Source organism: Hippopotamus amphibius, chromosome 2 (genome assembly GCF_030028045.1).
Source record: "Hippopotamus amphibius kiboko isolate mHipAmp2 chromosome 2, mHipAmp2.hap2, whole genome shotgun sequence".
Classification (NCBI taxonomy): domain Eukaryota; kingdom Metazoa; phylum Chordata; class Mammalia; order Artiodactyla; family Hippopotamidae; genus Hippopotamus; species Hippopotamus amphibius.
In genome coordinates, this window is record NC_080187.1 from 179,014,758 (window position 1) to 179,042,727 (window position 27,970).

A 27,970-nucleotide genomic window follows, 5' to 3' on the forward strand; every position below is an offset into this window, starting at 1 on the left:
CAGAACGGGGCCGGAAGTGCATGCAGGAGCTCGCTCTCAGCTAGCGAGGGAAAGGCTTCGACCTCCTCCGCTCCTGCCCCCTAGCGGGAAGCTGAGAGAAGACACCCGGCGAGACCAGATAGATGTCTCCGTGACCTTGTAGATAGCGTTGGTTGAGGTTTTTTTGCTGTAGCGTTGGGGAGAGAGAGGGAGAGAGAGGGAGAATTTCTTTCAACTCTAAAAAAAAGCAGTAGTGAAAAAATATATATTAGACGGGGAACGCGAGGCTTGGTTTTAAGTGTTTAACAGATGCATGGAAATATAAATCAGCATATAATGAACTGCACATAGTGTAAAATTTGATTTTTTTAATAATCATACATCTGTGAAACTGTCACCAAAGTCATGATAATAAGCATATCCAACGCCCCTAAAAGTTTCCTAGTCCCTATCCATCCCTATCCCATTTCTATCCACCCATTCTCAGGCAATCACTGATCTGCTTTCCATTGCTATAGAGGTATAGATTGGTATACTTCTTACAGAATTTTATAAACATGAAGTAATACAGTATGTGCCTTTTTCTATCTTCTTTCACTCAACATAATGAATTTGAGATTCATCCATGTTGATGCCTGTATTAATAGTTCATGCTTTTTTTTTGCTGAGTAGTATTCTATTTTATGGACATACCACAGTTCATTAATCTACTCATCTATGGATGAACATTTGAATTGTTTCCAGTTTTTGACTACTACAAATAATGCTGCTAACAGCATTCGTGTATGTATGTCTTAATGTAGACATGTGCGTCCCTTTCTCTTAAATAAATACCTAGGAGTGGAATACCTGGATCATATGGTAGGTGTATGCTTAAATTTTTAAGAAACTGCCTGTTTTCCAAAGCAGGTGTACCATTTTATATTCACACCAGTAGTATATGAGAGTTCCAGTTTCTCTTCTTTCTCATCCACACTTGATATGGTCAGTCTTTTTAATTTTAACCATTTAATAGTTATGTGGTACATCTCATTGTAGTTTTAATTTGTATTTCTCTAATGACTAATGATGTTGAATGTCTGTTCATGTGCTTATTTGCCATCCATATATCTTCTTTGTGGAAGCCTCTATTCAAATTGTTTGTCCATTTTTAAATTGGATTGCTTGTTTTCTCATTACTGAGTTTGAATGCATACCTCTACCACTCCCAAATCCATTCGTAAATTGAAAATGTATCTCTAGTAAACTTTTCCTGGATGAATACAGGCAAGAAATTGGTAACTTGGTCGCCTCTAGGGAGGAGGAACTGGGGGAGGGGAAAACAGGAGCAAGGGAAGTCTTATTTTACATTTTATACCCTTTTCAAACTTTTGAATTTTGTAATATCTATAGCCTGTTTGAAAATAACAGCTGTGAAGAAAAAAACAAAAGTGTCTGTAGATATGGAAATTAAATGTGGAGTCTTTTTTTTCCCTTTTAATTGCTATTGTATAAAGTTTATTTATAGAGCTAAAGATGAAAATTTGCATGATCCTAATTTTAAATGCAACTGATTTTGAATATATAAAGTATCTAATTACACTCTATTTACAAATAGAGTCTATAAAATGAGAGGTAAAATAAGATTTTCTACATACCTTTTATGATGAGTCTTGAAAGGTAGGTAAGATTTTGACAATCAAAAACATCAGGGGCAATATTTCTAGTACAGTCACAGCACAGATAAAGCCATGAAAGCAAGTCATGCTGGGAGAATGTTGGGAGTAAGCCTTAAGGCATAACACGTCAAAACCTGAAAAGCTAGAGAAAGGAGACTGTATTTATAATGGAAGGCAATGGGAAGCCACTGATTAGAAATCTAGTTTTGGAAGATGACTTTTCAGTAGTTTGTAGACGGGCTGGAGTAGGTAAAGTGGGGATGGGAATACCGGTTGGGAGACTATTGCAAATCTAAGGCAAAAGTAACAAGGCCTCAATTTGGGTTTTGGCAGTAAAATTGAAGAGAAAGGAATAACCATGGAAGACAGTGGTTAGACAGAGTAAAGAGAAATTCATCCTAAGTAATTGAAAGAATACTGGAGCTCTGTAACAGTAGAGAAGACACAAGGTAGAAGTAGGTTTTAAAAGGAAAAGACAGTTCCATTATTTAGAGAGACAGTCTGAGGTAGTAGGAGGAGATCTGGGTGGTGATGAGCAACTTATTTGCCAATTAACATATTTATTAAATTTGTAGTTAATCTTATGATTTTGTGGCCAAGAGGATATTAAGCCAATAAGCTCCAGATCATATGTGGATCTAACTATGTGGTTCTAATTAATAATACCTACTAGAGATTTATGAAAAAAAAATGCAGTATCATGATCTTTCTCCTTCCTCTCTCTCAAATTCTCCCTCTCTCTTTTTTCTCACTCTCTCTTCTTTTCATATCACTTCTCTTAGCCAAGTTTTTGAATAATGGTTTTGGACATCCTAAAATTATAATATGTCCATTTAATAAATTTTCTTTTATTTTACAAGCTTTCTGTATGAGTTTTTTAAGTAAGGAAGGGAGAAAGCAAAGAAACCAGGTAATCAAGAAAGAAGAGTTTCAAAAGCCAAGACTGTCAATAGTGTCAAATGCTGCAAAGAAATCTAAAAGGACAAGAACTTCAAAAAGTCCATGGGTTTGGAAATTAGGAGACCATTGGTGACCATTATCAGTTTGTTGTAAGAAAAAGAAATTTTAATTCAAATTGATTTTAAAGTAAAGGAAAGCTATAGGTGTAAATAAATTGTCGAGATAAATTAGGCTTCAGGCAGTTGATCAAGCTTCCAGCTCCATTCTTTTGACACTGCTTCCCCTACCCTCCCACCCTACCCGGCTTTGTGTTTTGACTTCATCCCCAGACTAGCATTCTTCATGGTACCAAAATGGAGGAAGCTTCGGCACACTCAGTTCTCCTTCCTCAATCACTGAAGTAAGTCAAGGTTTCTCTCTGATCAGGTCAAGTTAGGTCAATGCTTCCAGGCCAATTACTTTGGCTAAGGCAGCGCTGTGCATTGACTGGTTTAGACTTGGGTTACCCAACCCTTTAGTCATGATGAATATTCTGATAGAGTTAGACTAGTCATGACCATTGCTGGAGCTGCAGTTAAGACCAGTCCTACCCAGACTACCTGGCTGATACACAGTGAAAGAGAGAAGATGTGGTTGCAGCTAACAATGCCTACTACAGTGACCATTGATAGAAGCGCTCCCAAGAGGTGGTGAGGAAAACACTTAGTAAAAAAGGGTAAAGAAGCTAATGAATGAAAAGGCAATGGAGGAAGCAGGTGTAATCAATTTTCAATAACTGACCCTATAAGGCAAAGAGTAAAATATAACAGTAACCAGAATAACAGGTAAAACTAAAGTTATTTGGCCCAACTGCTATCTCTTTTTAATGAAGCTTGGTACAGTGGAAATTGTTGATTTCCTATCCACTCCTCCCTTCTTTCCAAATGCAACTTCAAATTTGACCTGTATTTTTTGTTATCTTCAGGCAACCTCATGCTTGAAGGAAGGAGGCTGAGCTCCAGGTCCAGCTCTATGTAATTCTATCTTCCTTGTCAGTGGTTCAGGAATGTGGCTGTGAGGCAGTTCTGGCAGGTGAGAGAGGTAAGGTTCACTGTAAACTTCTAGGAAACTTATCTTTGCTCTTGGGGCAGTTTCTGGATCTCTCACTCACTCACCATCTCACCCTCCCCCCATGAAGTAAGCATGCAGCCCCAATTGCGAACAAAGCATCCTAAAACCATAAGGAAAATAACTTTGTCATTGTGAAAGGCAGAGCAGATGAAAGGAACCAGAGTCAACTACATGATTTAATAATCCTAGAGTTTTTCGAGTTGTTGGACTTCAAGTCAAGTCAATAAGGTCCCCATTGCAAAAAGCAGTTTGAGTCAGGCATTCTGCCACTTGCAGCCAAAACCATTTTAACTGAACAGGGAACACATGAAATTTTCTTTTTTTAGGCGGAGGGGAAGGAACCAGTGAGAGGGAAAAACAAAAAACACCAGAAAACAGAAGGGACTATTGATGAAGTTCCCAGAAGTGGAAAGACAGCAAGGAAGAGCTAGCTTCAGAAAGCTGGAAGAACGTTATTATTCTGAGATACAGTAGAAAAGGAAGGAATAAAGATAGACATTTTTGAGTGAAGAGGAGGGAAGTTTCGAGAGTTTTGGATTGGCTTTGATCTCAACATATTAGAAGGCAAACTCATTCCAAGAGCGAATGAAAGGCTCTAAATGAAATTATAGATTTACAGAGAATGTAAGTTTGTAATAATGACCCCATTCATTTCTTCCTTCATACGTTCAGTATACATTTTAGGATATAAAAACATTACAGATGTTTTATACTGTATGTATAAAACATAAAATTATATATTCTCTTGCTTTCCAGAAACATGTAGTTTAGCTCAGTGGTTCTGAAAGTGTAGTTTGGATACAGCGATAACAGCTAACCTGTATAAAAGCAAATTTTCAGGCCCAACCCCAAATACTGAACCAGAAACTGAGGGTGCAGCTCAGCAATCTATGCTTTTAACAAGCCCTCTAGATGATTCCAGTGCACACTAAAGTTTGAAAACCACTAATCAACAGTGACAATTAACAGAGTTATGAACAAAAAGCAGTGGGAGCACAGGGAATGGAGTGCTAGGGTAAATAAAAAAGGCTTCCAGAGGAAGCAGTGTTTAAACTTAAACTTCAAAGAATCAATACAAGTTAGCTGATACAAAAGCAAAGTATTACATGTTCCATATTGTTTAATAATTCCATCATACCACTTTTCTTTTTCAGTTAAATTCTTTTTTCCTCTAATAGAATTCTGTTCTCTAATAGAATAGTGCTAATAGAATTCCAGCAGTTAGCCCTGAAATTCTAAGCCCTTCTAACTAGCAACAGGAGAAATCTCAACAGGAAAGCTATTAAATGTTTCCTTTCACTGCTTCTAAAGAGCACATATTCTGCATGAAACAGCCCTTGTCAATGTCACCTCTAACAAAGGATTTTTATAAGATAATGCAGACTTCAAACACTGGTGCTATCCCTTAAAAATGTCTATAATTCTCATTGGTTATCTTACATAATGTAAATTGAAATCTGTTTTCTGCAAAACACTTGTTTTCTTCAATAATCATTGAATAAAAACAAATAAATCCTGGCTCAACTAAATCTCTTCTTTGATATAGTATAAGAGTTTGTATCTAAGTTAAATTAATACTATGTAGATAAGACGGAAGCAGGAATACCAAGAATATGTATTGGAGGAACTAACTTTGTTTCTTTAGTACAAATCTGAAGAGGGAGGCCAAAGAGGAGGATAAATGGATAAGCAGATCATGTGACATGCAATGGAGTTAACATATCCTTTTGTAGGCGATAAGGAGCTATCAAAGAAACTTAACATGAACAAAGAAGTAAATGATTAACTATCCATGTCAGAAAGTTCAGTGTAGAAGGCAGACTGGAGTGGGCCCAGGAAAGTGTTTAGCAATCAGTACCTTGTTCCTGTATTATGTGATTTTCCCTTTTATAGCTGTCTAAACTGTGTAATTTGAAACTTTATTTTTAAAATATTCTGAAATTTGAATTTTTCAAGAATCACCATCTACTTTCCTTCAATACAGTTCTGTCCTAATAGGCCCTATGGCAGTACAAAACAAGAAACAATAATTCCACTAACTCAGTCAATCAAACTACTTTGGTAAATAATCATGCTACAGCCTGGAATGGCCCAAACGAAAAATTCTTCTAATTTTCTTTAAAGATATTTAAAAGTTTATTTTTTTCAGAAAACCAAAGTAATTGATTCAACAATAATAACAGTTCTAGCATGCAGCAAGTCATCATATAACATCTAATGTTTAAACTTCTTATCGTGGATGTATACAGTTTATTTTCATTCCTATAAAGTTTCCACAAGAAGCTTGTAGTGATAATAAAAGTAAATAAGTATTTTGTTACAGGTACTTCAAATAGCACTACAGTACATCTTTGACAAAATTTTTACATATTCCAACTTTCAATATGAAACAGCTTAAAAAGGCATGGGCCAAAAAAAATGTATAGTAGTATCACTTAGGCAAATAAAATCTAATAATCATACAAGCACAACACTGCTAGGATTTTCCTATTAGGATTGGGAAAGGAGTATATGAGACATTTACTTCAAATAAAATTACATAAATATCTTGGGAAAATCCCCAAATACATAATTTCAGACATATTAAAGAAAAAAACCCTTGAACCTTTATTCTTTGAAAGCATGAACTAGTTATCTCTTGCTTTTATGTAATAGATGTGTTCTTAAAAAGTTCTGTGTAAAGCAAATTCTATAAACTATCGTCTTGCTTGCACTGGAGGAACACATCTCAAGGAAATGTAAGAGAAATTATTCTTTAAAACATATGATTCTCCTGCACATTTGTACATCGTAGGGATTTTATCTGTACTGTTATATTTAATCTCTATGAATTAAACCCAAGTTTCTCAAAATTCACTTGTAAAAGAAGCAGCCCAACTTCTCCTCCTGCCTCCCCCCACACAGACAGTTCTTACAGTACGATGTAAAATTGTTCATTTATCCATTCTTAGTACAGGACTTGTCACTACGTATATCTGAGTGTGCTAGGATAAATACCCACCTGTTCTTTCCACCTTAGAAAGATAATGGTTATTTTCTCTTATTTCTAGGAAATGTCATTCTTAAAGATTTTATTAAAAATGGCAAATATGAAGTACAATGTGGGATTGTATTTTAGTTTGATTAAATATTTCCCAAATTATGACAGTATTGTTTAGAATGATACCCTCAATTCCATAAGCATCTTATATCCTATATGGGATTATCTTACTAATTAAAACAACAATTTACCAATGATCAAAATAACATTCTTTAGCATTAGATCTTGCAAAAAACAGGAATAAAAACTAGAATAGATCTATTCACTGCCATTTGATCAAACAATAGAATAGATTTAGTTAAGTCATAGGGCCAAAGAGGTATTAAAAGAAAGTTTTATTAAGGTAAATGTAAGTCTTGTGGAGGCGCAGATCTACAGGTGAGTCTTAAGTCTACAACTACTGCTATCAATCATTAATAAGCATGTAGATGAATTGCATTCGTTCCTCTGAAAAGATGATATTGCATACATATCATCAAAAAGATTATGGCACTTGAACATTATTCCTGATAAGTAAACAGGGTAAATGTATAGAGGTGCATCCTTAGCCTCTCTCCTACTTTTAAATTTTGGGGGGAAAGATAACAGCAGCCTGGGCAAAAAAACACAATTCAAATCACCTGTAGAATAGGAGGTGACGTTACCAGAGTCCGAAGAATAAATAGCTTGGAAAAGACCAATGAAAATAATGCTGTTATTTTCTCATCCACTTTCACTTTTATTGCCTTTATATTTTTTAACTTATAAGAAAAAATTTTGCAATACAATTTGAACCATAGGTGTAAAATACATGAAATACAGTGGGGCTGTCTGTTGTGGCCAAAGACCAATTTTTGCCTCTCAGTTTTTTGAGCATATGTAAAAGGAGATAGCATGTCTTAAGGAACACTTCCTTTAAAAATGAGGCTGAATTATTTGTACTACATCATGGATTTATAACATTTTCAATACAGCCAAAGTATATGTTAAAATAAATACTTGCTTTATGACATCAAATCATGTTGTTCCCTCTAAAAATTAATCTGGCTGTTTCTAAAACATTATGTTACATGTATACATTCTATGTATCTTACCTCTGACTGCTGGACAAGCAACCACCTATGAAATCATTCAATCTAATGCAGGCTTTTTGATAAAAATAAATTTTAAATGATACAGGCTAGAGAACAAGGTCACCAGAAAGACCACACGTGTTAGTGGTTCTGTCAATTGCATAACTGAATTTAAGACAACCATTTTTCTCATGGTCATTCCTTAAAGTGAGTAAGTTGATGTCTCTTCCAGTGAGGAGCCTGTCTGAATGTTTTGCCACAAACTGAGCATTCAAATGGCTTTTGCCCTGCATGAATTAGATAGTGTCTTTCCAGTTTAGATGGGGATCTGAAACTCTTAGAACAAACACTGCATTGGTAAAGAAGGCCGTCATTCCTCTCAGTACGCCCTGAGTAACTACAACAATGACTATGATGGCTCTGCTCTGATTCCAGAAGTGCACTAGAGAGACAGGGCTGCCTGTTCCCACAGTGGGTACCAAGAATGAAATCCTCTGATTCTGCCTTAACTTTTATTTCTGATATCTGATCTGACTCAGAGACCTCGTATTTTTGAAAACCAAGAGTCTGACATTGTTGGGAAGCACTATAGTTAACATTATCACCTTGATGAATGAAAAGTTTGTTCAAATTTTCCAATTCCACTTGGCAAAGAGATTTTCTATATGGAATCTTATCAGTATGAGTTAATTTATGTCTTTTCAAGTGAGCTGACTGTCTAAAAGACTTCCCACAAACATTACAGCCAAAAGGCCTCTGTCCAGTATGAATTAAATAGTGTCTTTGTAGTTTAGATACAGAAGGAAACACTTTCTCACATTTGTCACAAGGACACATCTTATGTCCAGTATGTATGTTTTCATTTGGAACTGAAAAACCACACTGAAGCACTTCACATTTTTCAAAGAATTCCTCACCTGATGAACCATAGATAGATATGTCTTTATTATTCACAGAATTATCCATAGTTAACATGTTCTCTGGTGTAAGAATACCTTTTACGTTTTTTCCCATATTTTGGCTCTGGAAGTGCTTTTGCCAAGAAAATGGCAAAGTCAATGTTTTCTTCTTTTTATTGCCAGCTGTCTTATATGTTCCATGCTTGTCAAGAGAACCCATAAATGTTCTCTGGGTTTGTTCAGAGCTCTGCTCACCAGAAATAAGATCACAATTTTTCAAGAATCTGTTTTTAAATGGTTTTTTCTCAGATCGAAAATTATCTAATTTCTTACCCCCAGCACGTTTAAGCTTAGCCAAGATTTTTTTAACAATGATTTTATAGTTGTAGCTTCTTTTGAGCCTACTTGGAATTTTGCCACTTCTGGCAGGAAAACACTTGTGTCCATTGAGAATCTGCTCTGATTCAAAACATTCTTCACACTCTGGACACTGAAAAGGGACAATATAAATAGAGTGGACATCAAGCTGATTATTCTCCTCAGATTCGCCTACATCACCATTTTCAAAACTATCCTGCTTTGCATTTAATTTACTAGGCAGGAGGCATGATTCTGGACTCTTCACCTTTAATGAAAGAGTCTGAAAAGTCTTATTCCTGGTATGGATTTGTTTATGCTTCAGAAGTTTGCTTTGAATCTTAAATCCTTTTTGACAAAAACAACACTGAAAAGGTCTTTCTTCTGAATGTGTGAGTTGGTGGATTTTTAAGTGAGTTGACTGTCGAAAAGATTTACTGCACAGGACACATTTAAAAGGCCTCTGACCAGTATGGATGAGTGCATGCCTATCAAGTTTTGATTGTGATGGAAACATCTTGCCGCAGATTGCACACGCATGAATATTCTTTTTTTTCTTTGTAGGGCTGTATGTAGGATCAGGCTTGGAGCATGGGTGTAATGCCCACCTCTCCTCTGCAGTAAAAGTATGATACATTCCATACACTGGCTTTTCTTGCTTGGCCTCCAATAATCTTCTGACCTGTTTAACATCATTCTGGTAAGTTTCATTGTGAAGCTGTTGGTGCTTCACGAATGTCTTCAGATTCTTAAAGTGGCGTTGACAAATACTACATTTAAAAGGTAGATTATGCGTTAGTTGATGTCTCTCCAGATGAACTAGTTGCCTAAAGGTTTTATGACACACGTCACATTCAAATGGCTTTTGACCAGTATGAATGAGATAATGCCTAGCTAATTTTGATGGTGTTTCAAAATGCTTGAAGCAAATATTGCAAATATATGGCCTGTTTCTAGGTAGTTTGTTGGCTACAACACACTGTTGAATCTTTAGCATTTTAAAATTGTTTTCAGCCATCATATTCTTCAGTGACATACTCTGATGAGCTCCATAGTGTTCTTACACTCCACAGATGTCTAAAAGTTAAAAATAAAAATGTATTAATTAAAAATTACTTATTCATATGAAAATAAATAATTTAAGTTGTCCTTTGGCTAAAGAAATTAAAGGTAATAGGGAACCTGAACTTTTCCTGTGTTTAAAAGTAAGCTAATAACCATTTTAGATACTTTAGAATCATTAAGCTAATCTCACACACACAGAGAAATGAGGAGTCTTTAATTTTATTTTTATTTTATTTTTTTTTATTTTTTGGCACACGGGCTTAGTTGCTCTGTGGCATGTGGGATCTTCCTGGAGCTGGGATCGAACCTATGACCTCTGCATTGGCAGGCGGATTCTTAACCACTGCGCCACCTAGGAAGCCCATGAGGAGTCTTTAAAAGAAATACTTAAAAACGTATAAAATTTTAAGCTATATTTCTAATTAATTGAGATGATACATTAAAAGAGGACTGAATTGTATTTTTTAACATTAAATAGATCTTTTAATTCCAAGTTTCCTAGTTTACTATTAAGTAGAGTTGTCATTTTTCAAAAATTGGGCTAGAAAGGTAAAGTGTGTAAGAAATAGAATATAATAGTATTAAGAAATAAGACCTATCTGCATTCAATTATAGCATACCTTGAACATGATCTGAGAATGGAATGTTTCAGTTATCAAAATTCTTAGCCACATCATTAGCAATATTTACTCTCAATTACTTCTTTGGACCAACAAAGATAACATAGATAACTAGGAGAAAATGTTCCAGAAAACCTAGATTCTAGTCCTGGATTTGCCAGCATGTGGTTTTGGTGGCAAGAAGAAGGTAATACAGATTCCTCATCTCTAAATCAGGGAAAATGCCTCCTGGCCTGCCTAACACATCAAGTTATTGTGAGAATCAATGGAGATAATGCATCTGAACATGCTGAAAAACTGAAGCAATATATAAATGTAAGGTATTTTTTAGCTCGACACTAATCAAATTTAAAAACTTTATCCTTACCTACTTAATATCACTTTTAGGGTTTCTACGTAAGAGATAAACACCCTAAACGTATAGTTCTTTTTATTTCTCCTTTCATCTTTGTTGTAGAAGTCCTAAAAGACAAGCACAAAGGCAATGAGGTTGACACACTGGCTACTTATATACTTATCTACAGCTAAGTAATTGAAAGTTTGAGTGTAGTTCACTTTTCAGGCAATATAATAAAAAGGTCATTTTGGTCTCAGAGTTAATATAAATATACAGATACCTTCCCTCATAGACCTCTGTAGGACACATGCAAAAGCTTACCAGGAACTTTCACAACTATTTTATACCCTATCTTCTCCTAACTGAAAAGCCAATTTTCTTCTCAGCCTCTTCTACTACTGCATTTTCCTTAAATAAGGAAAGCAGAGATTCAGAATAGCTGTTCCAGCTCTCTCATTCTAATACTGTATCTTCTAGTTGAGATCAGAGAGTTGACAAATCTACCAGAAACTGCGTTCTTTTGTCAGATGATTTAGCGAATACCCAACACACGTGCTGTGTGCTATTATCTGTTTTTTCCTAGAAGACACCTTAAACACAAAATCACAAACATACCCACTGTGGTTCTCTTCAGGAATCTGATTTAAAAACAGAAAAAAATAATTCATTTATTGAGCAAATTATCTTCTAGTTGTTCTATCATAGTGTTTTTCAAGCTGCATGTCACTACCCATTAGTGGATTGTGAAATCAATTTAGTGGGTCGTGATCAGCATTTTTGTTTAATAGAGTAGAAAATATCAGATTGCATAACATATGGTAAGGATAAATACTGTTTTGTGAAACTTCTATAGGAAGAGGTAAAAAACTTTGCGAAACCTGTTCCTGGCATAGCAATCAACAAATCAATAACTTTATTCAAAGTGACCAAGTAATCTGTTAGGTAAGATTGGGGCCCACAGGATGAGAGGGGATTACTAAGGAATACTAATTTTCTGCAGCTGACCCACATAACCCCAAATATTCATTAAAAAAAAATCTAATTAGAGACCAAAGGTAATATGCCACACAAATAAATAAAATAATCTGACTGCAAGCCACTATATTAATTTATAAAGTACACCATATAACCCAGATATTCATGTTAGCAACAATCAGCTGTTGATGCTATTAGTACGCATTTTCACAAGCCTGAGTTAGAGAAATTACAGGTGAATGGCCTCCAAATCCCTAAAGTGCTAACACAGCAGCAGCTATGAGGGTTAGGGTTAGGGTTAGGGTCTTGGCAATTTATTTAATTCTTGTCAGGCAAATCAGGTGTTGAGGTGTCAATTAGGACAAACAGCCAAACTGCAAGTAATAATCAAGTCTATTCACTTACTGCAACAGTGCAAGCAAGAGGCTAAAAAACTACTGCTTCCCCAGTGGTCCATTAAACGGAACAACACTAGGTGAGGGTTAGGTGGATGCAGTGCACACATCTCCCTGCAGAGGAGGCTGGAACAAAAGGGTTCTGCCTCTTTATGGACCTGTGGGCCAGGGGAGGAGGAAAGAAGGCTACAAGTGGAAAGGTCCTGAGTCAAAATGGAGAAAAATACCTCAGTCAAGGCTGACCCCTCCATCTTCCCTCCCTTTGCAATAAGGAGGTAGGTGGAGGCACCTGGGAAGTACCTTGGCCAAGGCCCTCACAATGGAAATACCTGAGCCAGGAATGCAGTATAGTGTGAACATGGCTAGTGGGCGGAAAGGGGTGAGTCCTTGACTGCAACTCCCTCCAGAAAACCTGGCCATGCACAAGTCTGGTGTGGCAAGAGCAGCTTCCGGGGAAGAGGCCAGCCAGGCAAAGCCATGCAATTGCCTATGGTCGGGCCTAAAAGATCACACATAGGATTTTGGCCTGGAGCCAGGCTCCTCAACTCCTAATGTATATTTTTTCTTCCCTTTAATAGTTTCTTTAGAACACCTGAAAAAAATTCCACACGAGCCACACACAACCATTTCTGATTATAACAGGAATTGACTACCTATAGTTACCGTGCCAAAAAGAGATTATGGCTTATCACCTAACACTAGCACTAAGACTGGATACTACTGTCACTTTCATCCACACCATGTGGGAAAGCATTTACTGGAAGCCCTATATTGTTAGAATCATTGGTGGCAAGCGATGACCTCATCTGCTATTTATAAGTGACAGCTCAGGGATCCCCAAGCTCCAAGTGCAGTCCCACATGTACTTAAGCATATGCACATTAATTTGACAGAGCTCCAAATCCCACGTCAACAGATTCTCTGTGTTCTCAAGTGATCTTTTTGTTGGTAATATTTTAAAAACAAATCCAACACTGTGTAATTTTTCCTATGTTAAAGTGAAAATAAAAAGTAGTAAATCTCAATGTTCAACCCCAAGATTATCCTGATTAACAGCAAGATACACTCCGGTGAAGACGGTAAAAACTGATCTCGAAATATTCCAACGATACTTAAAGGCTGAAAGCCTGTTGGTTTTACCGTCTTAACGAACACCATTAAAACGAAGTGAGGATGTCACAAAAGTAAACGAACGAGAAACACAAGAACTGAGAGAAACTTAGAGAACTTTCAGTTACGGAATAATCTCTGGCGACATCATCACAGTCTTTCCCTCTTCGTAGCTTCTCTGCCCCACTTCCCCGGCCGACTCTCTTGGCCTTGGCCCCTCACTTCTTCCTCTCAGGGGGATTGCACAGAACACAGACCCTGACAACTGGCCCTCGCCCTACTCGCTCACAACCAGTAAGCAACTAGGAGTCGAGCCAGAGTCCAGAGACTGCAAAATCCCACACCAGGAAACCAAAAGCAAGGGTGGAAGCTGCTTTGACCACAAAAGAGGGGAAAAAATGCCACATGTGATACGCTCCACTGCAGGGGCAAGTATCCTTTTTGAACATTCCTCTCAGAGATTCCCACTCCCCAACAGTCGCAGTCGGGAGGCGGGGAAGTAGGAAAAGCAAAGGCGCTGAGGTCGTGGCGCCCCGGTTCTGGGTCCCCGGGCACCTTGGCGGGACCGAGGCAGGCCCGACCTTTCCTGGCGGTCGCTCCACCTCACACCTGGGTTCATGAAATCCTCCTCACGCACCTGGAACTGGCACGGGCCCGGGAGACGCGCATCTCAGGGCCCAGGAGCCGCGAAGGCAGCATGCGCACGTCCTCAGGGCCGGCGCGGCGACGGGCTGAGTGCGCAGGCGCGGAGCTGGGGCGCGCCCCCGGACGTGGTCCGACTGGAAACAGGCTCCCTCCAGCCCAGGGCCGCAGTCGCTTTGGCTAGCCTGGGAGTCTCAGGAGAAAGAGGGGCTCCAGAGGTGCGTCCCCAACCCCAGCGCTGCACCCCCGGCACTGCAGTGGTGGGGGGAAGAGAATAGAGGCGTGAAGAAGGGTGCATTTTCCATCTCACCTCAATCCTCGGCTAGGAAAACCATGTACCCTTGACCAGTGGGCTCCATGACCTACTGGAAACCTGTGAGCCCGCGTTCAGAGACCACTCTTCTAATCCTCTCTAAGCCAGAGGGCCATGGTAAACACAACGCCATGTATCAGGGCCTTTCTGGGACAGCCCTGTCCTGGGCACTCTGGACATTGTCAGAATATAGCGCAGGCGTCAGGGACATGGGCTTTGCCATCAGGCACACCTGGGCTCCACTCAGCGGCTCTACCAATATCCCGATAGCAGCGGACCTTCTTAGCTTTTCTGAGCTTCATTCCTTCAGTATATTTTAGTTGTCTGCATTGTTCAAAGCCCTGCGCCCAGCTTCTGAGTTTCTTCAGATTTCTCTGACAGTTAGATGAAATGGATGTAAAATGCTCAGCATAATGCCCGGTGCATAATAACCCCCCAAATGTATTAGCTATCTTTTATTAATTACTATTTTTATATTAAATATACAACTTTATGAAGTGATAGGATCCCATTTTAAAATGAGGGAAATGAGACAGACGTTCAGGAACTTAACTTCGTACAGCTGATAAATGAGGGAGGTGGGATTTGAACACAGGTAGTCCTGCACTTTCAATTCACTGCTGCTGCTCAAATTGTAGATATCTTGACATTTTATGTAGACACAATTAAGGGTTAAATGTTGTGGTGCAGTTACACACTAGGGTGGCACATTATTACTGAATAAGATGCTTGGCTATGTACTGAAGCTTTTAAGTACAAAAGACATTAGAGAAGAATTTATTGTGGTTTTTGCAGATTCTGAGTGTATCTGTCAGCTTAAGAGGTAAGAAATGAGAAGTAACAAGCACATTTTTTCAACTGTAAGTATTTTTTTACATTACTTTTCAAGGACCATTGACAACAAAAATTGTTATTTCTGATGTTGGTATATGTTATTTCTGATGTTGGTATTTAAAATGGGAGAAGTTGGGCCAATGAAAAGTCTCTATTTTCAGTGTGGTGACATGAGGGAATGACTAATAGGAAATAAGCTTTTGCGTCTCATGAAGCAACCTTGGAAGAGTCACATTTGGGGAAGGTTGAAGCCCTTACTTCCAACGGAAGCAGAGACGGAGAGAGGAGAGGAAAAAGCTTTATGTATCCTGAATGCGAATCCCAGGGTGGGGAAGTGGATTGTTCAGTTGCTTAATTCTGCAGCTTCTCTTAATTCTGAAGCTCAGTCTAACCAAGGAAACAATTGTATCCATCACCAGCCACATAAGTCCTTAGGAGTGATATGCAGATCATGAGAGACTGTTATCTGAGGTTGGGGACCAATGGAGGGTGCATTACCTGCAAAATAGGCATTTACACCAAGAGCCTGAATATGGAATGTGGAACACAAGTGGATAAGCTGTTTTCCAAGGCCACAAACCTTACCTCATAACCTCCCCCATTTACACCGAGAGCTATCTCAGGAACCTTCTGTTAAAAGAAAGGGGGGGGGGGGGATTACTGTCAATAAGAGTCATCTGGAAGATTTCATTGAATAGGTGGGATTTGATTTGAACAGGGACTTAGTAATGGGTACAATGTGAATAATAAAATATGTGGGACAGGATAGAACATTGTAGGGAGAGATGGTAGTAGTGACAAGGAAAAATAAAAGAATGGCTTGGCATACATTTGGATTAGTATCTTAACTCTGCACCTTACTAGTGTATGTCCTTAAAAGTTATTTAACCTTTTTAAACCTTATTTTCCACATTTTAAAAATAATGATATAATCAATCATTCATTTATTCAATGACATATCATGTACCAAGCACAAGGGACTCACTTCTAAGTACATACAAATGAAAGAGAGGCCCTTGATTTCAGTGAAGTTTTCAGTTCAACAAACAAAGAAGTACCATATGATAAGAGAAGTTATGTATAGGGAAGAAGTGGGAAGCAAGGATATCTAAATCTTCCTGGAGGCTTCAGGTGGAAGTGGACTTTGAGCTGAGGTTTTAATGATCCACACACTCATCCATCCTACATATATTTTGTGAAGTGCTTGTTATGTGCCAAGCCCTGTTCTAGGTATTAGAGATAGTAGTGGACAAATTAAAAAGTCAAAAATCCCTGTTTACCTAGAGATTATGTTTATAGTTGATGTTTTATATATTTATATGTCTACTGAGGGAGACAGACAATGTTATTTTTTAAGAACTTTTATTGAGATATAATTGACATACAATAAACTGCATATATTTAAAATGTACAATTTGATATATTTTTTTCTTATTAGTAATGTTTGTTCTCTACATCTGTGTCTCTATTTCTTGCAGACTGGTTGATCTGTACCATTTTTCTAGATTCCACATATATTCATTAATATACAATATTTTTTTTTCTGACTTACTTCACTGTGTATGACAGTCTCTAGGTCTATCCATGTCTCTACAAATGTCCCAATTTCATTGCTTTTTACAGCTGAGTAATATTCCATTGTATGTATGTACCACATCTTCTTTATCCATTCATCTGTTGATGGACATTTAGGTTGCTTCCATGACCTGGCTATTGTAAACAGTGCTGCAATGAAATGAAACAAAAATGAACAGTGGGGTGCATGTGTCTTTTTGAATTATGGTATTCTCTGGGTATATGCCCAGTAGTGGGATTGCTGGGTCATATGGTAATTCTATTTTTAGTTTTTCAAAGAACCTCCTTAATGTTCTCCATAGTGGCTGTACCAATTTACATTCCCACCAACAGTGCAAAAGCGTTCCCTTTTCTCCACACCCTCTCCAGCATTTACTGTTTGTAGATTTTCTGATAATGCCCATTCTGTCTGGTGTGAGGTGATACCTCATTGTAGTTTTGATTTGCATTTCTCTAATAATGAGTGATGTTGAGCAGATTTTCATGTGCCTCTTGGCCATCTGCATGTCTTCTTTGAAGAAATGCCTACTTAGGTCTTCTGTCCATTTTTTGATTGGGTTGTTTGTTTTTTAATATTGAACTGCATGAACTGTTTATATATTTTGGAGATTAATCCTCTGTCTGTTGATTCATTTGCAAGTAGTTTCCCCCATTCTGAGGGTTGTCTTTTGTCTTGCATGTAGTTTCCTTTGCTGTGCAAAGCTTTGAAATTTCATTAGGTCCCACTTATTTATTTTTGTTTTTATTTCCATTCCTCTAGGAGGTGGGTCAAAAAAGATCTTGCTGTGATTTATGTCAAAGAATGTTCTTCCTAAGTTTTCCTCTAGGAGTTTTATAGTGTCTGGTCTTACATTTAGGTCTTTAATGCATTTTGAGTTTATTTTTGTGTATGGCATTAGGGAGTGTTCTAATTTCATTCTTTTACATGTAGCTGTCCAGTTTTCCCAGCACCACTTATTGAAGAGGCTGTCTTTTCTCCATTGTATATCCTTGCCTCCTTTGTCATAGATTAGTTGCCCATAGTTTATCTCTGGGCTTTCTATCCTGTTCCATTGATCTATATTTCTGTTTTTGTGCCAGTACCATATTGTCTTGATTACTGTAGCTTTGTAGTATAGTCTGAAGTCAGGGAGTCTGATTTCTCCAGCTCTGTTTTTTCCTCTCCACATTGCTTTGACTATTTGGGGTCTTTTGTGTCTCCAAACAAATTTTAGGATTTTTTGTTCAAGTTCTGTAAAAAATTCCATTGGTAATTTAAACAGGGATTGCATTGAATCTGTAGATTGCTTTTGGTAGTATAGTCATTTTCACAATGTTGATTCTTCCAATCCAATAACATGGCATATTTCTCCCTCTGTTTGTGTCTTTGATTTCTTTCAATAGTGTCTTATAGTTTTCTGAGTACAGGTCTTTTACTTTCTTAGTGAGATTTATTCCTAGGTATTTTATTCTTTTTGTTGCAATGGTGAATGGGATTGTTTCCTTAATTTCTCTTTCTGATCTTTCATTGTTAGTGTATAGAAATGCAAGAGATTTCTGTGTGTTAATTTTATATCCTGCAACTTTACCAAATTCATTGATTAGCTCAAGTAGTTTTCTGATGTTGTCTTTAGGATTTTCTATGTATAGTATCGTGTCATCTGCAAACACTGACAGTTTTACTTCTTCTTTTCTAATTTGGGTTCCTTTTATTTCTTTTTCTTCTCTGATTGCTGTGTCAAGGACTTCCAAAACTACGTTGAATAGTAGTGGTGAGAGTGGACATCTTTGTCTTGTTCCTGATCTTAGAGGGAATGCTTTCAGTGTTTCACCATTGAGAATGATGTTTGCTGTGGGTTTGTCATATATGGCCTTTATAATGTTGAGCTAGGTGCCCTCTATGCCCACCTTCTGGAGAGTTTTTATTATAAATGGGTGTTGAATTTTGTGAAAAGCTTTTTCTGCATCAATTGAAATGATCATGTGGTTTTTATCCTTCATATTTGTTGATATGGTGTATCACATTGATTGATTTGCATATATTGAAGAATCCTTGCATTCCAGGGATAAACCCCACTTGATCATGGTGTATGATCCTTTTAATGTGTTGTTGGATTCTGTTTGCTAAATAAGTTAAATAAGTAAAATACATAGTATGTTAGATATTGAAAGAATTGAGGAGAGAAAATAAGCATAGAAGGGGGCTATGGAAATTTGGGGGAGAGGGCTTGTTGGCATTCTAGTAGATGGCCAGGGGTGACCTTTCTGAGAAATTCTGTGATTTCTGAGTTGAGACCTGATAGAAGGAGGGAACCATGCTCACGTTCCATGTTTGGAGCACCCACTGCTCACCAGACACTTTGCAAGAAGCTGGGAAAGGCCTTAAATGCTTTACAAAGGTTTTTTTTCTTTTAATCCAGCAGGCAATGGGAAATTATTGAAGAATCTTGACCATAGATATGGCATGCTTAGATTTGTGTCTTAGAAAACTCACTCAGAAGTTATATGGATGATGAAATGGAGGAGGCAAAATTAGAATAGCCATGCTGTCATCTGGGGGCTTCCTGCTCCTTCAATATCTGGCTAACTTAGATGAAAATCTTATTCTGTGGTATATGTCAATTTTCATGATACCTGTGAGTTCTCACAGCTTGCTCCTAATGTGTGTCTGTCCTCTGTAGTCCTTAACCTTTAGGGCTATCTCCTTTTTAGCCATAACACATTGAATATAGAACTTCTTTGTCACATTCTAGAGAAACACTCACTCACACTCAGTTGTGTGTGTGTGTGTGTATGTGTAAATACTTTACTGAAGATTTAGGAGTCACTATGGGATAGAGGCCTCAACTGAAAGTGTGTGGGACCTTGGGAGCAAGTCAACCAGTACCAAGTGCATTCAACATAATTGCATTTGAAAGGAGTCCACAGTTTCAGCATTTTTCATATGCCTTTTGGAATATTTTAAAGGTGGAAATTTTGAAACTGAGTTTTTTTTATATAAGTAGGGTTGATTTACAATATTATATTAGCATAGTGTTTCAGTACTTCTACAGATTATACTTCATTAAAAGTTATTACAGGATAATGGCTCTAATTCCCTGTGCTGTACAGTATATCCTTGTTGCTTATCTATTTTACACATAGTAGTTTGTATCTCTTAATCCCATAACCCTAGTTTGCCCCTTCCCTCTTCCTCTCCCCTTTGGTAAACCATTAGTTTGTTCTCTGTATCTGTGAGTCTGTTTCTGTTTTGCATATACGTTCATTTGTATTATTTCTTAGATTCCACTTATGTGACATTGTACAGTATTTGTCTTTCTCTGTCTGACTTATTTCAATAAGCATAATATTCTCTATGTCCATCCATGCTGCTGCAAATGTTGGAATTTCATTCTTTTCTTATGGCTGAATAGTATTCCACTGCGTATATATACCACATCTTCTTTATTCATTTATCTTTTCATGGACGCTTGGGTTGCTTCCATGTCTTGGCTATTGTAAATAGTGCTGCTGTGATCATTGGGGTACCTGTATCTTTTTGAAGTATGGTTTTCTCCAGATGTATGCCCAGAAGTGGGATTGCTGGATCATATGGTAGTTCTATTTTTATTTTTTTAAGGAACCTCCATACTGTTCTCTGCAGTGGCTGTATCAGTTTACATTCCCACCAGCAGTGTAGGAGGGCTCCTTTTCTCCACACCCTCTCCAGCATTTATTGTTTGTAGATTTTTTGATGATGGTTGCTTGTTTTTATCCAATAACAGACAATCTCAATCTCAGTTTCAATCCCTCTCTCTCTCTCTCCATTCTCTTGTTGTTACTCTCTTGCCTTCTTTTAATTAAATATTAGAAAACCTTGAATTTGAACCTTGTTTTTCCTGTAGATAGAATGTGTTATGCAGGGTTTTCAGAACCCTAACTGGATAGTGTAGTGAATATTTGTTTGAAGATATTTTTGCAACCCAGTTGTCCTCCTGTCCTTCTGTAAATTTGATTCCTGTGCCTGTCCCCTTGACACTGATGTGTATGCCACGACCAAGGTTGTATCTAAGTCACTATCTTGGACTTTTAAGGATAAATCCACTAAATTCTCAAAGCTTTTCTTATTTTAAATTTGCTTTGAGATTAGTTCAGGTGATGGTTTTATCTGTCTTTGTAGTTCTTCTCAGCAATTTTAAATCATTAAGCTCTACATTTATGAAATCAAGCACATGATCTGTCTTGGTCACCTCTGTATCCTCGGGAGTCCAAAGCATCGCCAGGCATGTAACACATGCACAGCAGATATTTGTTAATGAATGAATGAGTGCCTGAATATTTACACAAAACTTTGCTGGATTTTCTTAATTTTGTATTGGACTAAAAATTTTTTTCACTTTAAATTTGTATTCTCCAAATGTATGGACACCAAGGGAAAAAAGGGGTGTGGTGGGAGGAATTGATAGACTGAGATTGACACATATACATTATTGATACTGTGTATTAAATAGACAATTGATGGGAACATACTGTATAGCACAGGGAACTCAACCTAAGGCACTGTGGTAACCTAAATGGGAGGGAAGTCCAAAAGGGAGGGGATATCTATATGTGTATGGCTGAGTCATTTTGTTATGCAGTGGAGACTAACACAACATTGTAAAGCAACCATACTCCAATGCAAATTATAAATAAATAAAATAAATAAGTAAATAAATTTGTGTTCCCTAAGAAAAAGCCGGAAATTGCATTGTTAAAGATATTTGATTATACACAGTCTCTTTTTCCCTTGATTTTATACATATATATATATATTTCTTTTAAAAACTGAAATTCTGTATCCCCCAAGAATCTTTCTTTAAGCTTTTTTTTTCTATTTTATTATATAGTAGTGTGTATACATCAATCCCAATCTCCCAATTTATCTCCCTGCTTTCCCCGCTGATAACCATAGGTTTGTTTTCTATATCTATGACTCTATTTCTGTTTTGTAAATAAGTTCATTTGTACCATTTTTTAAGATTCCACATATAAATGATATCACATGATGTTTGTTTTTTTCTGTCTGCCTTATTTCACTTAGTATGGTCATCTCTAGGTCCATCCATGTTGCCACACATGGCATTATTTCATTCTTGTTTATGGCTGAGTAATATTCCATTGTATATATGTCCTACAGTTTCTTTATACATTCTTCTGTTGATGGACATTTAAGTTGCTTCCATGTCTTGGCTATTGTAAACAATGCTGCAGTGAACATTGGGGTGCATGTATCTTTTTGAATTATGGTTTTCTTCAGATATATGCCAAGGAGTCGTTACTAGATCATACGCTAAATTTACTTTTAGTTTTTTGAGGAGCCTGCATACTGTTTTCCATAGTGGCTGCACCAATTTACATTCCCACCAGCAGTGTACAAGGGTTCCCTTTTCTCCGCATCCTCTCCAACATTTGTTATTTGTAGACTTTTTGATGGCAGTCATTCTGACAGGTGTGAAGTAATATCTCATTGTTGCTTTGATTTGTTTTTCTCTAATAATCAGTTGAGCATCTTTTCATGTGATTGTTAGCCATCTGTATGTCTTCTTCAGAAAAATGTCTATTCAGATCTTTTGCCCATTTTTTGATTGGGTTGTTTGTTTTTTGATGTTGAGTAGTGTGAGTTGTTTATATATTTTGGATGTTAAATCATTTGCAAATATTTTTCCCATTGAGTTTTAATGCTTGTTAAAGCCTCTTCCTGTTCCCAAATGACTGGCCTAGCAGAGAGCTCACATCTGCTATTTTCATCCCACCTCTTATCTTTCCTCTCCCTTCTTCCTCCTCCTTCTGTGGAGCAACCAATAAAACCATCTTGCCACCTGCAGCTAATCCACCAAAGTCTGCATTCCTCAGGAGTCAGTTTCTACTCCCAAACAATTATCAAAGATTTTTTTTATTATTGGAGTACAATAGACTTAAAATATTTTATTAGTTTCAGGTGTATATCATAATAATTTGATATTTTTATAGTTATACTCCATACAAAGTTATTATAAAACATTGACTGTATTCTCTATGCTGTGTGTTACATCCTTGTAACTTACTTATTTTACACCTAGTAGTTTTGTACCTCTTATCTCCATCTGTTTTGCTCCTCTTCCCACCCCTCCTACCTCTCGTGACTAGTTTGTTCTCTGTATCTGTGAGTCTATTTCTGTTTTGTTATAATTGTTCATTTGTTTTATTTTTTAGATTCCACATATAAGGGAAAACATTCAGTGTCGTGGTGCGAGCACGGGTTGGAAAAGAATTTCCAGACACAAGGCAGATAGGAAAATAGAGTTTATTAAAGAGAAGGGACGCTGCAAAGACAGTGGGATGACTTTCTGGCAGACCAGGGAGAGCCGACCCCCTTGTGGGCTCGCAGCCAACTTTTATAACCCCTAGACAAAGAAAATTCCTGCTAGGAGAATGGCATTAATTGATTGGTCAGTGTGCCATAAGGCAAAGGGTGTCATTAGGTGATAGGCCAGGATCCTATATGTTGAATACCTTCCCTAATATGGGGTCGTGTTATCAGCTAGCCTAAGTCAAGAAATATGGCCTAAGTTAGGATACAAATCTTGCAGGGGGCGGGGGGGGGGGGGGTCGAGTTAACTCTGGAATTGAGTTGCTATGGTGGTCCAGCTAACTCTGAAATTGACTTACTAGGCCATAAATTGACTCTAACTTTGGTTTAGGGCTCCACATACAGTATTTGTACCCTTCAGGTCCATCCATGTTGTCACAGATGACAAAATTTCATTCTTTTATGGCTGAGTAATATTCCATTGTATACATATACCACATCTTTATCCATTTATCTGTTGGTGGATACTTGGGTTGCTTCCATATCTTAGCTATCGTAAATAATGCTGCTATGAACACTGGGTGCATATGTGTTTTTAAATTAGTGTTTTTCAAAGAAATTTTCTAACAAATACAGCTCTCCTGTTCTAAGAGGACTTTTGGTGAATAAAATCTTCTCTTTCTCATTATGTATTTCCTTGAAAAAAAAATTTACAGTCTTTATATTTTGCTACATGACTTCTGAGGGAAGGGTGGCAGCAGCTGGGATTGCGAAGCGGTCAGTTGGGATAAGAAGGTAAAACATAGTACAGCTATATTTTACTTAAAGTAGTTGGACCACCTCCAACTCACAGGCTAGTATCAATCTCCTAAAGCGTTGCTAGAAATTTTCTCTAAAGCTCCATTAGTGATAATGCCTATTGGATTTCTGGGTCTAGTTAGGTAGCATCATCCCACCCCACTCTTTATATGTTGGTTCAAATTCAATAGCACTGGGGTTCTAGAGTTAGCGTAAAAGCAGGCAGGATTCCCAGTATAGGACTTTGACCACATTTGTTCACCCTTAAGTCAGGGCTGACCACTGGACCCTCACTGACTACAGAGATCCCTCCAACTATTTTAATACCAGGATCTAGGCTAACCAAGGAGGGAGGGCAGAGCTATGGTATCTACCAAGCTTTTTTGTTTATGGAGTCAGGAGAGCTTGACGCTATGACCTTTCTCCTGTTTCTGGATCTTAATTTCTGGAGGACAGTTCTACTCACAAGCACATTCCACCAAAAAATGCCCATCTTTACAAGACCGGGGAACATATGGTGGTATTTCTCTTCTTAGCCTCCACCCCCAAGTGGTGCTATGGATATTAAAGCTGTCTCCAGTGGCTGCTAGATTCCTGGGGCAAATATGTGAGATATTACTGATCTCGTTTAGGACCTGGCTTCCCAACTAGATAAAAATTCAGTAGTCATGGTTCGTGTTTAAGGTCCAGGGATTTTTCTAGCATGTTCTTTGACTCAAAGTAAGGAAGTCACTTACCCCATAGTCAGGGGGCTTTGGTAGTTAGAAATCTGAACTCGGGAGGCTGAGCTCTACCCTCTGCATAGCTGGATTTGCACCCTTATTTCTAACTCTGAACAGTGCCCTCTCTTCCTCCCCTTGAATAACTTCTTTAAGAGCAAGGAGTGGGAAGGATAAGCCACATTTTCACAGGAAGTTCTGAACTTCTCCTGTAATGTTTTGCTTTAATATCTTCCTAGCAACTTTCTCCAACAAGCCTGAGTTTTCCAAACTGTTTTCCATTTCCCGGGTATGGAATGCTTTGTGGCAAAAGCTGCTTATTTTAACACAAACACGAAGATCATTTCTCCTTCCAGCTGTTGCACTGTAAAAAGTCTCCCTTACAAATCCAGGCAGTTTACCACATTTTCAAGTATTTGGTAAGCAGTCAGCTACCCAGTGGATCCCATGGGATGCATTGGAAGCTTTGAGATCGCATAAATTCCTAATTCTGGATCCTGCAAACTTTCAATTAATTATTGTCCATATCCCAACAGTCATTCCTCTAATAGTTCAGGGAATCTAAAAATCCTCCTTTCTGCCTTACCTAAAAATGTCTGTATTTCTTGAGGCATGTAGCATTTACTAGCAGTCATAATAGTCCCATGTTCAGATTTCTGAAGGATCCTGTCTCAGTAGAAGAAGCAGGCATAGTAGGAATCTTTCATTAGACCTGTAATGAGTTGCATTGTGTCCCCTGGAAAGATATGATCAAGTCCTAACCCTGGGAACCTGTGAATGGGTCTTTCTTTGGAAATAGGATCTTTCCAGATATAATGAATCATTTTGATATGAAATTATCCTGGGTTTAAGGTAAGCCCTAAATCCAGTGATGGTTAGCCGTTTAAGAAAAGGAAAGGATGCAGAGAGATAAACAGACACACAGAAGAAGGCCATATAAAGATGGAGACAGGAAGGACCTCCATGTGTCTGAGGAACAGGTAGAGGGCTAGTGGCTCAGGAATGGTGCTCAAGGAGGAAGTGGTACAAAATGAAATGAGCTCAGAAAATGGTAGGGGTCAGATCCTGTGCACCCTTGTAAACTACGGTAAAGAGTTTGGATTTTATTCTAGAGGCAGGGGAAAGCATTTGGAAGGTTTTAAGAAGAAAAAACTGTCTGGCTTGAATTTTTCAGTGATATCTATTTGCTGCTATGTTGGAGTTAAATGAAGGGTTGTGGAGGATTTGTATGGTGTCAGTTTAGCTCAACCTGTGTTATGTTTCCCAGAATTCCCTTCTTTGTGTGGCTCAGAGATAGTGAGCTTTACAAGGAGCGTATTGTACACTGTTTGGAAGGCAGAAAGGAAGCAGTAGCCTATTGCTTTTACACTTGGAAGGTCAGAGCAGGGCACAAGGCCCCACTGCAGTGCACCCACATTGCTGTAATCTGCTGGCTCACCTTACTGGCCTGGGACAACATCTGGCCCACAAGTCCTTCAGCTCCTGCCAGATTTTCTCCTTTAGCCTCGCTAAGTCCTGGGCCGGGTCATATTTAGCTCCATGACTAAGGGCATCGGCTTTTTCAGCAGGACACATACCCTCATCAAAGTTGGTGGTGGCTCAGAGGTGGTGAAAGACTGACAGTAGCTCTGAGTCCGTCTTTGTAGGTTCAAGTCTGTTCTCACAGGTTGCAGTTGATCCTCACATCTCCCTCTTTATGTTTATCATCCCTTCTAAGTGCCAGAGCCTGGGGCAGGCACATACACTGTTTAATCAGCTTCCACAGTTGTGAGGGCAAAGCCCTATAGCAAATTCGAATACGTATATGTATATATATTTACATGTATGTGTATTTTATATATTTATATAAATATTTGTAGTTATACTTATATGAAAAGATTATATAGTATATTTATGTAAATACATTTTGTTTATAAAATGTGGTATATATTTTATATATTTAAATATATTGTATTTGAAATGTTTTATATATTTAAATATTTATTGCATATAAAAATATATTTTATATATCCTGTATTTATTACGTGTGTGTGTGTGTGTATCAATCCTTGTGATTCTGCTTCTCTGATTGAACACCACTGAAGCAGGGGCAAAACTGAGAGCAGGTGCACTTGTTAAGAGGCCAATACCATTTAGTCCAGAGCCAGAGATGCAGAGATATTGTTATGGAGGTGGAGAGAAGTGTGCCAATTTAAGAATTGTTTTGGAGGTTGTATTAGGGTTCTTTAGAGAAACAGAACTGATAGGATGTTATATAGAGCAAGCGAAAAGGAAGAAATATATTATAAGAAATTGACTCATGTAATTATGGAGGCTGAGAAGGCCCAAGATCTTCAGTCAGCAAGCTGGAGACCAAGGCGAGCTGATGGTGTAGTTCTAGTCTGAGTCTGAGGCCTGAGAACCAGTAGAGCTGATAGTGTAAATTCCAGCATGAAAGCTGATAGACTCAAGATCTGAGAAGAGCCAGTGTTTCAGTTTGAGTCTAAAGGCAGGAAAAGACTGATGTCTCACCTAAAATAGACAGAAGGAGTTCCCTCTTACTCCTTTTAGTTCTATTCAGGCCCTTAATTGATTGGAGGAGGTCCACCAACGTTAGGGAGGGCAATCTGTTTTACTCAGTCTGCTGATTCAAATGTTAAGCTCATCCAGAAGCACCCTCACAGACATACCCAGAATAATTTTTAACCAAATGTCTGAGCACTCTGTGGCCCAGTCAGGTAGACACATAAACTTAACTATTACAGAGGTAGAACTTATAAAATATATGGATGTATATTGGATGCAGTTCTGGTTTCATGTACAGTTGTACCAGGCCCCATACTTAGAAAGACTCCACAGTTGGTTTAATGCTTTGCTGTTGCTGTCTTGAAATTCTTGATAATTTTTCAACAAGAGGCCCTGCATTTTCATTTTTCACTGGGCCCCACATATTATGTAGCTGGTCCTGATTGTGTGTGAGATGTGAGGGGGAAGAAACAGCTTAAGGATTACATTTGGTTTTTTTGGGTTAAACGACTAGGTGGATAGTGGTACATTGGAGGTGGAATTTGAGAGAGAACACAAGAATTTCAATTTGAACATCTGAGAGCTGCCTCTTAGACACTGTGGTAAGATATTTGTTGATTGCTTCCCCAGCGTTTATTTCCCCCTTCCTGATTCCTAGGTACACCTTGTTTCGCAGCCTTGTGGTTAGGGTTTGGTTGGCTCTAGGTCTAGCCCTCTCCACGCTGTCCTGCCATGGCAGGCTCTGCCATATAGGGGCAAAGTAATCAACTAAACGAAGTAAACTACTAGTGCTCTTTG

At 38.0% G+C, this 27,970-nt stretch overlaps 1 protein-coding gene and 1 long non-coding RNA gene across 4 annotated transcripts in view; one reads left to right on the forward strand and one right to left on the reverse strand.

The window, feature by feature from the left end:
* Positions 1 to 5,846: 5,846 nt before the first annotated feature.
* Positions 5,847 to 14,234, reverse strand: ZNF770 (zinc finger protein 770). 3 transcript variants are annotated; one of them, XM_057725238.1, is made up of 3 exons: positions 14,135 to 14,209; positions 11,048 to 11,142; positions 5,847 to 10,072 (listed from the first exon to the last, which is right to left on the reverse strand). In XM_057725238.1, the coding sequence occupies exon 3, from the start codon at positions 10,029 to 10,031 to the stop codon at positions 7,935 to 7,937; it is 2,097 nt and encodes a 698-aa protein (XP_057581221.1). In that variant the 5' UTR covers positions 10,032 to 10,072; positions 11,048 to 11,142; positions 14,135 to 14,209; the 3' UTR covers positions 5,847 to 7,934. The 3 variants fall into 3 exon arrangements, with proteins under 3 accessions (XP_057581221.1, XP_057581220.1, XP_057581222.1); XM_057725237.1 differs by lacking the exon at positions 11,048 to 11,142 and having other exon boundaries at positions 14,135 to 14,234; XM_057725239.1 differs by lacking the exon at positions 11,048 to 11,142 and having other exon boundaries at positions 14,107 to 14,213.
* A 1,011-nt stretch (positions 14,235 to 15,245) lies between these two features.
* The window catches only part of LOC130845018 (uncharacterized), a 114,594-nt gene continuing 101,869 nt past the window's right edge, over positions 15,246 to 27,970 (forward strand). Inside the window, exon 1 of the long non-coding RNA XR_009051306.1 lies at positions 15,246 to 15,312. This is a non-coding gene — a long non-coding RNA (uncharacterized LOC130845018). The remainder of the gene's footprint in view (positions 15,313 to 27,970) is intronic.

Excerpts from the sequence above, each read along its gene's own strand:
- ZNF770 (XM_057725237.1), bottom strand. The coding sequence starts at position 10,031 with ATGTCACTGAAGAATATGATGGCTGAAAACAATTTTAAAATGCTAAAG.